This window comes from Manacus candei, unplaced genomic scaffold, assembly GCF_025592945.1.
Source record: "Manacus candei isolate 608988 ecotype Guabito, Panama unplaced genomic scaffold, ASM2559294v1 h1tg000086l, whole genome shotgun sequence".
Lineage (NCBI taxonomy): Eukaryota > Metazoa > Chordata > Aves > Passeriformes > Pipridae > Manacus > Manacus candei.
The window spans coordinates 6692422-6706352 of NW_026138134.1; the positions used below are offsets into that span (position 1 = coordinate 6692422).

The window sequence follows — 13931 nt, forward strand, 5'->3', positions numbered from 1 at the left end:
CCTGGCTGTTGGATCCCTTCCATCCCTCTCTGCCAAAGGGCTCTGGTCACCAGCCCCATTCAGTATGGAGGCAGAACAGCCATGCCCTGCCTTTCTCCTGGCAGGAGAGGGGGCACACAGCCCTCCAGCTGAAGGAGGCAGGGCAGCACCCAAGTGCCTTTCTTTATCAAAGCTGCTGCCTTGTGAGAGCGGCTGAACGTGCCGGCAGAAAGGACGAAGGGGTGGCCCTGGCATCACACTCTCACCCTCGTTCACAGTGCAGGAGACTCTTCAGTGCTGTTGCAGCTTGGCTGCAGCTCACTCATGCCATGCTGGCACCTCAGCCCCTGCTCCAAGCACTTGCTCTGAGTCAGCCCACTCTGCTCAGTGTCACAGTGTTTTATGGCCCCAGTGCCACACCTGTGCATAAATTCTGCTGGATGAGCAGGTCCCAGAACTCTCCCAGGCTCCCCTGGCAGCATCCTCATCCCTGATGTGCAGACTCCTCCCCTGGGCTCCGCGGCAGGACTAGGGCTGAGTGCAGGTGCTTTGAGGACCATCACACACCCGTCCCCTCTTTGGGTCCTTTGGGTGCTGCTGGTCTTTGTTGGGTGTGGGTGTGAGCGCTGAGGCTCCCACAGGAACCAACCAGGCCTGTCTCCGTCAGAGCTGCGGGGTTGTTTAACAAACCCACCGTAGCTGGTTTGCTTCTTGAACATCTAACTAGGTCAACATACATTTGCCTTGTCTTAATAATTATTGATAAGCTGTGTTGGATCATGTGTGGTGCAGGAAGGGGCTGCTCCTCCTCCTCCTCCCAGCTGCCGGTGCAGCCCCCGCACGTGGCAGATGCTCTGGGGTGGATTTGTGCCGTGGCTCCGTCGGGGGAGTGATGCTGATGGAAGGGTTGTTTCCCCCTGGGAATGCCTGCAGCTCCCCAGTCCCTCCCTGAACCCCACTGGAGAGGGAGTGAGTGGAGAAGGGCTCGTGGTGACCCACTGGTGGCACTTCTCCCTTCTCACCCCCTTCCAAAGGGCTAGTGTAGTTCCCCCGTGTTTTGGTCCACAGGATTGCTGTTTGCAGTGGGTGGTGGTGCTCGGGGAGCAGACAGGAGGTGAGGGCAGCTGATGCCCCTGTCCCACCCAGCAGCCCCCTTCTCTCCCACCACCAGCCCCCATGAGCACTCCTGGCTGCAAGGAGGGTGAGGAGAGGTGGTTTTCCTCTGGAGTCACCCACTCCAGAGGGATGGGAGAGAGGGAGGAAGGATCAGAGCGTGCCACAGGCTGGGGAAGGTTGTTGTGAGATGCCTCCAGCCCCCAAGCCGGGTGCTGCAGCAGGAGAACCTTGTGTGGGGGAGCCTGTCTGCCCCAGGGTGGCTGTGCAGAGCCAGCACTCAGGGTGGGTGGTTTGGGGATTCCTTTCTTGGCACGGGCTCCTCTCTGTAATCAAAGAGTGCAGAGCAACTCTGAGCGAGGTGAAAGGCAAAAAATAAACCCAACCAGCCTCTCCAAGCCATTCAGACTTCAGAGCTGAAGAGGAGGTTATGTCCTGGGGATTTTTTTTTTTTGCTGTTGCTTTTCCAACACTAATGAGCAGGGAGGAAGTTCTGCTCTTTGTTCGAGTCACGTTCACTGGTTTCTTTTCCCCAGTGAGTAGTGGGGAGGGGAGGGAGGGGATGCACCGTGCGTGTCTGTGTGGCCACGTGGGACCACGGCAGCGTGGGATCGTTCCGCTTCACTCCTGAGTTTTAGGCAGCAGGAGTTCCTTTTGTGAGGCTTTTGGTTTTCCTCATCAGATCAAAACAAGATCTTGGCTTCAGCAGGATTCATTCAGAGCTGGTGCAGGGCAGTGATGTGCAGCTCTCTTGCAGTTTTCCGTGTTGCAGAGGGAGCTTCTGGCCTTGAGACTTCTTCCCGCAGGCTCTGGATAGTTTTTTGCTCCCTTTTCTGGGGAGCTGGAGCATCCCCAGCACCAATTTTGGCCTCTGCAGAGGTCTGTGTGCTGTCCTTGTTCTGCCAAGCACATCTCTGCCTGTAGAAACACAGCCTGTACGTGGATGCAGCCGTGGGCTTGGGCTCTGCTCTCCCTTCCCTCCAGTTCGAGGGGTTTTTAAAGATCAGCTGCAGTTCAGAGCATCCTACATGTGAGAGCTGGTGGGAGGGCTGGGTGTCCTTGTTCAGGAGGTGCATGGCTGCTGTCTTGTAAAACTTCACCCAGCTCTTACCCTCCTCCTGACCCTGGCCTGGGATGTGATCACCTTTACTTTTAGCCACTTTTTTTTTCCTTCCCCCCCAAATCCTGAAATTCACACAAATAAACCAAGGTCTGTTATTTCCTCGTTACTTAGGGATGGCCCAAGTCTGTTGGTACCCTTACACACATCACAGCATCTTCACCCCAAAAGCTGCAAGGATGAGTTCCAGTGGCCCCCTCAGGGGTTCAGCCCCTCAGCACAGACCAGCTGTGCTGAGAAGGGACCCGGTACCTGAGGGTGACGGGCTCTGCCACCCGCCCTCGCCCACCCCAGCACCCACTGCCCCTCTGCGAGGGCTGAGCACGGCGTTATCATAATGCAGCATGAATTTCATTAGCTCATTTGTCTCTGAGCCTGGAGATAATTTAATCCCGAAGTGGCTTCCAAGGAGGAGCACTTGGAGCACTTAGTCTGTGAAGCTCAACAACCCCTCTCGGCTGCTGGCTGAGCTGAGCTCGGGGCTGGCCGGGGCACGACCGTGGGCTGTGCACAGCGAGGGGGGTGTGGGACTCCACTCCACACCCTTCCCATCTCGTTAGACAGATTTTATGGCGTGAAATAACAACGGGAGCCGCAGCACGAGGTCTGTGCTCACCGAGGGAGCCGGGCCGGGGGAGAGGGTCCCTCTCACACCATCTTATTTCACTTCCATCTAATAGCTGGAAGGTTTACTTAGCAAGCTGCAGGAAAAAAAAATCATTACATATGCTGCTAGTGGCCTGGTTAATTAAGATCTACAGTTCTCTGGGTAGGAAAAGACGACCTATATTTACTGTATGTAGGAAGACATCTGTCAGCTAGAAGCGCTAGATATCCCAGCGCAGGTTTGTCCTGCTTTTGCAGGCTCTGAATTGCAACTGTTTTAAGCTCTGATGCAGACCAAGTTAATTTTAAGATGACTGTTACTATTCTAAACATAAGGAAGGGCATATTTAGCCTCTCAGTACTCAAGAAGGCAAAACCCCCTGCATGTTTCTAGTAATTTTTCCCTAACAGTTTGCACAAAACAACAACAACAAATCCTATTTGGTTTCTGCAAAAGAATATGTTCGAGGGTGATCGTAAAATAGATTATTTTTAAATCTGCAGATGGTTTCCACATATTCCTCCTCAGCTCACTGCAGCTTTCCACCTCAGTAAACTGGTTTGTAATTTAGCCGAGGGCTGTGGAGCAAGCGTTCTGTCGTCTTGTTTTTCTTGTTCGCCTCCTTTGCCCCCCCACCCCCTGCTTCCTGTCCCCTTTCTCTTGTCTCCCCTCGCTTTTCCCCTGCCGAGGGGCTCTTGGTGTTGGCATGGGTGTGAAGGGGCAGTGTGTGATGACTGGCTTTGCCGTGGCACTCCCCACATCCCGTGCCCGAGTCCCGTGGGCAGCCTCTGTGGGAAAGTCCTGGTGAGCTGGGGGGCTTGGATTAGGGTTGGGGGGCGATGCCACGGAACCCAAACCACACTTCCCACTCTGTTTCTTGCTGGGGAAGCTCTGCCACGTTGGGCATGGAGGTGGCTGCTCCCACCCACACGACCCCCTCCATCCCATGGAGTTATTGGGGGGCTCACTGGGGTGCTCAGGCCCTGGAGAAAGGGTGAGGGATGCACAGCTCTAGGAAAGATAATTAGAGGAAGGATGCACTTTGAGTCCTGCAATGGCAGCTGCCCCCTCCCCCTGCTCCCTGGAAGAAAACACTGCTTTTTTTATTTCTTTGTTCTTTCACGGTTCGGCATTATAATTATTGAGATTTCACTGCAGGGCAAAATGATCATTTGACAATGTAAGTGGGGAAAATAATTCTCATGTTATCCAGCAGCCTCACTCTTATTATAATTATGGCGAAACTCCTGCAGATTGAAGTGGGGGCAAAGAATTTCCTCCTATGTGGTGTTTGGCTTTTCAGGATTTCTCAAGATTTGATTGCAGATGGGAGGGTTTTTCCCCCCTCCCGTATTTTCAATAATCCAGGGTTGGTGATGGATGGCAAAGGACCGGAGTACCTGTTGTTTTCTCCTTTGTTTTCATTAGGCATTTTCCATTTCTGTCATTCTCGGCGTTGGTGATGGATTTTTATGAGCAAATATCTTGGTTTGAGCCGTTCGGAATTGTTTGCTCAGTAATGTCTGCAGCAGCAGCAGCAAAACCCAATTAAAAAATCAGGGGAAAATTGATGCAAAAAACTGCAAATCAGCCCTTCTCAAAATGGGGGCCAACAATGGCTTGTTCTGAGCTGCCAGCGCTGGGCAGGCGGTGCTTGTGTGCTCACCAGGACCTGGGGCTGGGCAGCTGGGGCTGGGCACCCTGTTCTGGGGGGAACAGAGATGCAAAGGGGTTATGGCTGAGATAACACGTGGGTGCTGTGGTATTTTCTTGCCTTGGGAACGCTTGATCCCGTGGTGTTGGTGGTGCCACTGGAGAAGACTCTCCAGACGTGTGTCCTTCCCGGGGCAGTGGGGCCAGTGCGTTCCCTGTGCTGTCCTGCATCCCACACCGTCCTGCATCCCCTGTTGTCCGGCACCCCACACCACCAGCCTGGTGCTCAGCATCCCTCACCAGCCCTCTCCCGGGCAGGGAATCGCAGGGTGGTGGTGGGGTCTGCTGTCCCCTGCCACCCTGGGGCTGATGGAAACGAGCTGACAGAACAGAGGCAGAATTAGCCTAATTATGGCCATACCCGCTACCTCGGCGTGGATTTTCCTTTCTTAGCGACTTCCTGTTTTCCTCTTTGAGATGCAAATTTTTGCACAGTCCTCGATCCAGATTTTCTTCTCATTAGCATGAAATCTGACTAGTTCCGCGGTTTTTTAAATAGCAAATGAAAAAAAAAAAAAAAGAAAAAAAAGAAATAATTAGACGCTTTGCACAAAGTAGCGGTGAAGCCCCTGTGACTCTGGGGGGCAGGAGGTGGAGGGGGTTGGTGAGGAGCGTGCTGTCGATTTTCGGGAGTCACTCAGCCGCAGCGGCGTTTTGCTGTGCCAGGCTCAGCTTTGCTCATACGTGGCTGAGCCGGAGCCGGGCATTAGCACAGTGGGCAGAGACCCTGCCCGGCTCCCCGGCACTCTGTGCTGCTTTCCCGGACCCCCATCCCGTGCCGGAGCCTCCTCTGCCATCAGAGCAAAGGCAGACACACGTTCAGCCTTGTGGACCAAGGCTTTTTGTTTTGCTTCGTCCTGAAAAACGAGTCTCGTCGTGATAGGAGGTTAAAAAAAAAAAAAATCCCCCCCCCCCCCAAAATTACTCTCCAAAAGTCGTTTTTTGAAATGAGTGTTCTCTCGGTGGGTTTTACATGGTTTTATGCCTGCCGTAGTCCCAGCCCGCTGCAGCTCAGCGCTGGGAGAGGACTGGTGGCAGAGCCGGAGCAGACGGCACTGTTTCGTGGTAAATGGTCACTAGTAATATTCAGCTCTCCTTGGAAATACAAATACAGTGTGCGCGGTACGGGGACGCGGCGGGCTGGGCTCGGGGACCCGCCGTGCTCTCCTGATCTGCCAGACTCGTGTCCCCACGCACCGGGAATGCCTTTTGCCTGGCATCGCCTTCCCCCCTCCCCAGCCTCCCTCTCCAGCCCCTCCCTCCCCCCCTCTTGCCGCCACATAATGAGTTTGATAAGAAATTGTCTCGTTAACAGGATTAGCCATGGAAATCTCTAGTCCCCTCCTATTCATTTTGTAATGCTCTTCATCCTGTTCTGTAATTTTCTGCTGGTATTAGGCGTCTCCGGACCACCTCGGGAGATTAATTCCTCCTCCTTTGGCAGTGCCAGCGTGGCCGGTGGCAGGGGAGGGCGGTGGGCGGTGCAGGGGGTGAGCCCCGGCCCCCTGGCCCCCATCCGGGGGATTCCTCCTCCCCCGTGCTCTGGTTCGGTGGAAGTGTGTCATTCCCAAAGTCGCTTGCGCAACGCAAACAAATGAAAGTGTCCCCAAACACTGCTCGGTTTCGCTGCCAAGCGCTCCGGTGACTCAGAGGTGGATTAGAACCCGGAGAGGCAAACTGTGCTCTCCGTCGTGCCCGTGTGAATCCAGCTCCGTGGGCAGCGTAATTCCGGATTTACTTCTAGGAACATGACTTGTGAGACTGGCCCTTGGGTAAATAATGACTCTTGATTTAATAACTCCTGCCAGCCCTGCAGGATACCTCACTTCCGAGGGAGCTAATAGAGAGAGATCTTTCCTAACATCTGTTTTCCCAGTTTTGCTGACTTGTGAGCCTGTATCTGGGAAGCAGCATCCAGGTAGCAGCAACTGCCCACTGCCAGTGAGTCCAGTGGGGATGGAAAACATCTGGAGCCACTGCACAGATGTATCAAACACTGCTGAAACAACACCATTGATCATTGTCTCAGGTGAAATGAAATCAGTGTTTGTGGTTTCCTTAAGCACCTACCTGGATGGCTCTGAAATGCACCTTGGATTTTCCCTCCCAAAAAGCTTGCCATGCTCAAAATCAGAACTTCTCTTACACCTTTGTTGCCCAGAGAGAGAGAGAAATGCAGATGGCAAAGCCATTGCACCGAGAGTAAAGTGACAGAGATGCTCATTGCGCCGTGGACTGTGAGATTTCAGGGGTAGCACACGCTTTAGGAGGGGGAGAGCAGGGGCACTGCGTGGGGGGCTGTGACAGGGTGATTCCCACCCGACGGATTCCTCGCAGATCCGGTCATTTATTCCCTGCCTGCTGCTCCCTGCCGTGCCAGTGTCCATGAGCAGACTCACTTCCCCTGCTTCCTTGGAAGCTGTTTGTCATGCTGCTGGTGATTAATTTGTGCAGTGGGGATGGCACCTGAGCAGCTGGTGAGAGCGGGAGCTCTGGGGAGGGTGGGCCTGGCCGTGGTGCTCCCAGTGCTCTGCTCAAGCCACGCGCTGGCTGCTCACGCCCTGGTGCAGGGAGCAGGATTGCCAACGCCTAATCCTGACTGTGCCCATCCCATATTTCTTTCAGTGTGTGTTTTCCTAAGCCTTGATAAGACAATCCTTGTTTGTGCTGGTAAACCTCTCTACCATCACAGCAGTCAGTGCCCCTCAGCCATGGTGATGCCCCTGGCAGAGCCTCCACTGTCCTGGGCATCCCACAGGGCAGGGTGACAATGCTCAGTGCCACACGCCCCTGGCTGCCAGCCTCTTGCAGAAATTTGATGCTCAGAAAGCCCCCTCAGTGTTCCCTTTTGTATTTATTGACTTGTCAGGTCCCTGGAGCACTGGCAGCAGGGACCTGGCACAGCGTCTACCGGGCAACAGCGTGACAGGGAGGTGACAATGACGCCCTCCTTCTAAACCTTTCCTGCTTTTCGCTTCTCTCTCTCTTGTTTCATCTCTCCCTCTCAGAAAAGCCATTTAAATGTAATTCCATTCTTAAACCCTCTCCCTCATGCATGCCTAATGAACAGCAGGCAGAGGTGCCGGAAACAGGCCCGAGTAGGATCCAATCTCGCAGAGTGTCGACAAGTCATTTGGAAGGCGCCCTGGGAGCGCGCCCAGTTTTATTGCAGTGTAATTAGAAATAAAATCTTGTTGCGGGAGGAGAATGAGAGATGGGTGTTAATCCTGTAACGGGAGGAGATGGAGCCGTGCTTATAAAGGAGATTAAGGAGGGGAGGCAGAAAGCCCGTCATGACTTCCCGATTTCCTCCCCTCGTTTGCTGTTCCCCTTGCTCTGGCTCCACAGCCTCCAGCAGCAGCCAGCAGGTCCTTTCCTCAGGAGAAGGGCTGCTGCTCCTGGAGGAGGAGGAGGAGAGAGGGAGCCCCTTGGTGCAAAGCCCAAGCTGCTTGTTCAGCTGGCGTTGGTCACGTTACAGGTGCCCATGACTTCCAGGTGGGAATCTTTGGCTGGGTACACAGCAGTGCCAACTCAGCTCTGCAGGAGAGCTGTGCTGCCTTTGGAAGGGCTGGGAGTGGCGACAGCCACACACCTCCCCTGGGATCCCCACGGCAGGCAAAGACGTAAATAAATCTGTCAGATATTGTGCGCTTCATATGGAATTTGTACTGGGCTCGAGTCACAGCTCCTCTTTAACATCTCTGGGAGGGAGGGATGGATGGAGCTTTAATCTTGGTTCCTGGTCCAGGGCCCCTCTGCTCTCTGCATTTGCCATGGCATGAGCTGGGCTCAGCCTGCTGAGATGAAAGGCAGCTCTGGTGCGTGGCCATCGACACCAGCCCGCCCCTCTGCCCTGTGTCCCCTGCCCAGCTGGGTGCTGCACCCCAGAGCTCAGGAGGTGGTGAGTGGTGCCGTGCCGTGTTGTGCCACAAAATGGGCAGGAGTTTCCATCCTGGTTATGTTTTCTGTGGATGTTCCTTGTCCCCAGGCGAGCTCCATGCCGGGCAAATGGCATCCTGGAACAGCAGCCGCAGCAGGAAAGTGCCGCTATGGCAGCGGTGGAAAATTACAGGCTTTGCTCTTTGGGGCTTCCCCCTCCATGCCTTCCCCCCGGGAGGAGTTTGTCACTTTAAACGTGGCCAGAAATAGCACCAAGCAGTTATTGGATTTGTCCGGGATGCCTTGGGATGCACATGCTCCGAGTATGGCTAATTCATAAACGCTGGCACCTATTGATTCTCCGGCAGCACCAAGGGAAAGTTATCTCATTAGTCTTATGAACTATAAAACGTGCTCCCTCCTGAAGCCCTGACCCTGTTGTTTTGATAAATCTATATTGGATAGAGCAGGAGCTGGTAACCTGCATCGACTGTAATCTTTCTCTCGGAATTGGAAGGCCCTTGGGAATGATGCTGGGGTTTCACGGCCACCACTGGCAGCTGGTTGCAGGAGAGGAGTTTGGTAACAGCAAATGTGTGTCTCTGTGTGTGTACTCAGCGAGACCCTCCTGATGTTCACCATGCAGGAGAGCCCCCTGTCAGCCTGGTGCCTTTCCCCAGGTGAGGGGAGAGCTCCTGGGAATTTAGGTGGAATTTAGCTCCTGGTGGGCTCTTGGCTGCATTTGAGCCGAGGGCTTTGGTGGTGGCTTTGGTGAGGCAGCTCCAAAGGCAGCAGCTCAAGTCTGGCTGGAAGAGTTATTAGAGGCACATCACTCCAGACTGGCCACGGATGTACTTAATCCTCTGCTTCCCGTAAAGCTTTTCCACCTCCTGGCAGGCAGAAAGATCTGATTTTATTCGCCGACCTTCGGCGTTAATCTCAGTAGCACACTCAGCAATAAGTCACTCCGGTGAGGTCTGTCGGAGCCGCTCACATCAATTACTGCCCCGCATCTCCCCTGAACCAGCACGACGTTCCTCGACGGAGTTACTTGTCCCTTCTCGGGGAAAAAAAACCCAAAGGAAGCTGTGCTGTCAGGTTGGGTAGATCTTACACAGAACGTAGTGGCATCACCACAGCCATGGCTTGTGAGGGGCAGATGCCTCCCGTGGCTCTGTGGTGGGGGTGTGGATACTCAACTTGCAGGTTTTCAGCCCGTTCCTGTCTCTGGGCTCGGTGTTATGGCTCAAACTCCATCTTGGAGCCTTGATCTTGGGCACCAGGCTTTGTTCCCAGGCTGGAGCACGGCAGCCCAGGGCTGTGGTTACCCATGCACGGCCGCATGTGGGGGTGTGGGTTGGGGCTGCCAGCACTTTGCAAAATACAGCCCCGTTACCATGGAAACCGGCTCCCCCATCTCAAATTCCAGTGCAGCCAATGCTCTTCGCTTACTGGTTTGATGGGAGATGAAAAATTAATGTCTGATTTGCATGTTATTTCAGTGCTGTGGGACCACTCCTCCTGCCCTTCCACAGGGTCTGTGCGGATCCCTCGGCTCCGGCTGCCAGCGGAGCATGAAGCTTGTGCCGCCGAGCATCTGGTCCCAGTTGCATACTGGTGTTGCCATGCCATAGCGTGGAGGCAAAACCATGCCTGAGGTTTTGGCTGGGGAGCCCCTGATCTCTCCCAGCAGGAATGGAGACACAGGGGTGTTACTGGAGGTGTAGGGATGGCCCCCCCCCCCTGCGTTCCATGGGACTGCCTACTCTGCTTCCAGGGTAGATCAGCACAGGGTGCCTCTGTTAGCCACAGTTGACTGGCATTATTATTAATTTCTTTGCTGTTTGGAGTCCCTCATGCTCTTCTATCAAGCAGTTAAAGTCAAACCTGCACATCTGGCTAAACCACAGCTAGAATGGGTAGTGCCAGCACAGCCAGCTCTGTGCCAGGGACACAGTCTGGTTCCCTGGGTGAAGATCCCTGTTTTCTGCTGGTCTGTCACCTGCAGCACTTGTGGGATTGGGCCTGGGGTCCTGCCCCAGGATGGGGGAACCAGGCTGCTCTGGGAGCATCTGCCTCTTGTCCTCTATCTCACCCATGTTTATTCTGCTCTTATGAGTTTGACCACTATGGTCTTCTGGCTTAATTGAGAATATCTGGGTGTTTCAAAAAGGTACTGGAAGAAAAACCAGCTCTTTGGCCTCATTGGCTAGATCCTGGCTTACCAGGCATTGTGCAGGACTTGAGGGAGTCATTTGCAGCCATTGCTGATTTAAAGGCTGAGTTTAAAGGTTTCCACTCGGCGCATTCAGCTCCACTAAATTACCTTCTGCATCTCTGCAATCACGGGGTTTGGTAGGGGGTGGTTTGGCTGGCAGCACGGTGCAGCCAAGCAGACAGAGCACTTCATCCCACCTGCGGCTGGTGCTGGAATAAACCCTAAGCCCCATGGAACCTGGGGTGAAAGCCTTGCTGTCACGGCGGGACAGGGCAAAAGGCTTTCCAGGTGGGCAGGAAGCTTCTCTCCAGAGCCTCGGCTTACCCTGCACCCCATGTAGCCACTACACAGGTCTTTCTATTCGTGTTAATTACTGTTATTATTCATGATGAATTGTAGTGGTCATGAGCCAGCCAAAGACTCCTTTCCACAGGCACCAGGCTCCAAAATCTGCTGGCTGGAGGGGGCTGCTCCAGCAGCACTGCCGGGGCCGTGCTGCCCTGCCTGCTCTCCCACCACCCTCCTCCCGGGGCTCAAACATCAGCTCGAGCCCTTATTTGTTTTCACATGCTTCTAAGTAAGTTAAGCTAATTATTAACTCAGCGGGACGGATTCACTTTTAATTGCGGCGTTGCTATGGAGCGCGTGGCACCGCGGCAGAGCAGCGTGTGCACGGCAGCGTGTGCCAGAGCATCGTGCCACACGCTCTGCTCGCCCTCTGCGGCCACGGCGTGGCTGAGTCCAAGCCCTGGGAGTGCTTGGAGTGTGTAAGGATGCCCCAAGCCCACCTTTACACCTGGGCAGGTGTGTGCGCCCAGGACGAGTGATGTGCCCACAAACGCAGGGGCTGCTGTTGCACACACAGTGTGAGGCTCACCCAACTTCACCAGCCTGCCTGAAACTTCAGCCAGAGCTGCACCCCAGTGTGGCAGAGGTGCAGGGAGGTGGAGGAAGGTCCCTCTTTCCCTGCCGTGGCTCCGGTGCCTGCCCGGAGTGCAGGGGCTGTGCCTGACCCGGGTTCTCAGCCCGCGGTCAGGGCTGGCTCGCTCACTCTTCCCCTCCCTTTGTGTCTCCAGAAAATAGGTTTTTTATTACTTCTTATGGAGGTTTGTACATATCGGACGTGCAGAAGGAAGATGCCTTGTCCACCTACAGGTGTATCACCAAGCACAAGTACAGCGGGGAGACGCGGCAGAGCAACGGAGCCCGGCTCTCCGTCTCAGGTGAGCACGTGGTGCTGGCAATGTGGGCAAGAGGGGGGGATCCTGTGCCCGGGAGGGGGTCCTGTGCCCAGGAGGGCATCCAGCCCTACCTGAAGCCTGCTCCCCTGCCTGCCTACAGCAGTACCATCCTCCCGTGACGCGCAGGGAGCAATGGCACTGCCACCTCGGGTCCCTGCAGCGAGGGGACATCCCAATGGGGGGGGTGCGAGGTCCGGTCGGGGCCGCACGGGGGGTCCACGCTGCCTCGCCCGTGCCCCCCGGCCGCAGCCCCGCCGTGCTGGGCGGCGGCAGCGCCGCGTCACCGCGGGCGCGGGGCGATGGGGCGCGAGGGGATGCGCTGTGACAGCCCGCGATGTGAGCAGCCTGACGCGATGTGACGAACATGCAAGCGATACTGCGGCGGAGGCAGTGCAGTCCAGAGTGCCGGGTGTCTCGGGGCGCTCCCGGCTCCGCTCACTGCCCAAATTACTCCGCTCGGGAGGGAGGGAGTTCTCCCGACTCCCGCGCTCTGCCATGTGCTTTTTCCATCCTCGGGTACACAGGCAGCAGCTCCCGCATCGGATCCTTGAATTAACCCCTCAGCTGATAGGGAAGGGGTCTGGGATGTCCGGGTCCTTGCCTCTTAGAGACCCAAGGGCCCTGTGTCTCATCTATTCCAGTCCTGCCACGCATCCCAGCAGTGCATGGGCATCGCTGGGTGTGTCATCCCCAGTCCGTGCTCTTCGATCTGGCCCGGTCCCCTCCTGGTCGCTGTCATTATTTACACGTCACGGCGTTTTACTTCTGCTTGGGAGTAATGAAAGAGGTTTCTTTCCCCTGGAATTTAATTTCACGCCTGAGACTTAGTGATTAATTTTCTCCTTTCCCAGCTGCCTGATGGACCCTTTTGCTTGTAAATTTTGAAATGTGCCACAGAATTTGTGTATTTTGCACCAATTAGGTGTCACCTTGAGTAATTCCTCTGGTGCTGAGTTTATTCCTCCCATCAGCTAGTAAGATGCGTTTTCCCTCCCACCTCTCCCACAAGCCTGTTGTCCTGGCTGCCGAAGGCTGTGCTGGACAAGTGGGACAGGGCATCCCATGCTCAGTGAGGATGTGGCTGGCATCCTGCACTCCTGCCAGCTCGTGGGGATGGGGAGAGCCAACCTCTCAGGGATGATGCTGATAGGGCACAATGCTACCGGTGTCACTGTGGCAGAGGGGAGACACCTCTGCTCCTCTTCACTGGGTGAGCCCAATTCCTCTCCCATCCCAGACCCGGCAGAGTCCATCCCCACGATGCTAGACAGCTTCCAGTCCAGGGAGGTGAAGGCAGGCCGGCTGGTGGAGCTGCCCTGCATCGCCTCGGGCTACCCCAACCCGGCCGTGCGGTGGATCAAGGACGGGCGGCCGCTCCCCGCCGACAGCCGCTGGACCAAGCGCATCACGGGCCTGACCATCAGCGACCTGCGCGTGGAGGACAGCGGGACCTACATCTGCGAGGTGACCAACACCTTCGGCTCCGCAGAGGTCACGGGGACCCTCACGGTCATAGGTGAGAGCGGGTGGGGAGGAGAGGGGTGTGGGGGGCTTGGTCCTGCTGCCTTCTGAAACGTAAACTCTTTGTCAATTCGAAACCTTAAAGGTTTTATGCAGCTGTGTAAATAACAAGCTTTGTATTTTGGTGTGGTGTGTCGCATGCTGGATGCCAGTGTCTTGCACGTGTCCAACATGTTGGGTGACTCTGTGCTTTGCTTTGTTGATTTACATAAAATTTATGTTGATTTACATAAAATAAGCTCTAGCCAAACAGTAAATACCATCTGGGCAGGCCAAGTATTTATCACGTGCTGTTTTCCCGGGGGTTCCTCCTGTCACCAGGATCCTGGCAGTACCAGAGCCACTGTGCCTGCCTTACCTGGAGCAGCACTGGTGAGCACAGGATGTCCCCAGCTCAGCACTGTCCCCATCACACTGACCACAGCTTCTTCCAACCATCCTGCCACCTCCCCAGAGTACCCCTGCTGGGTGCCTGGGGCTCATGTTAAAAGCGGGGGCTGTCAGCAGCGAGGGTGGTGGCAGGGCCACCTGCCTTATTGT

General features: G+C 55.2%; 1 protein-coding gene across 4 annotated transcripts in view; it reads left to right on the forward strand.

Moving 5' to 3' along the window:
• DSCAML1 (DS cell adhesion molecule like 1) overlaps window positions 1-13931 on the forward strand; it is a 102678-nt gene that overhangs the window by 58502 nt on the left and 30245 nt on the right. For 3 of the 4 annotated variants that reach the window (XM_051812202.1, XM_051812201.1, XM_051812204.1), the window contains exons 4-5: window positions 11706-11852; window positions 13108-13386. In XM_051812202.1, the coding sequence (XP_051668162.1) occupies window positions 11706-11852; window positions 13108-13386 (426 nt within the window). The remainder of the gene's footprint in view (window positions 1-11705; window positions 11853-13107; window positions 13387-13931) is intronic. The other variant, XM_051812203.1, reaches the window with a different exon arrangement.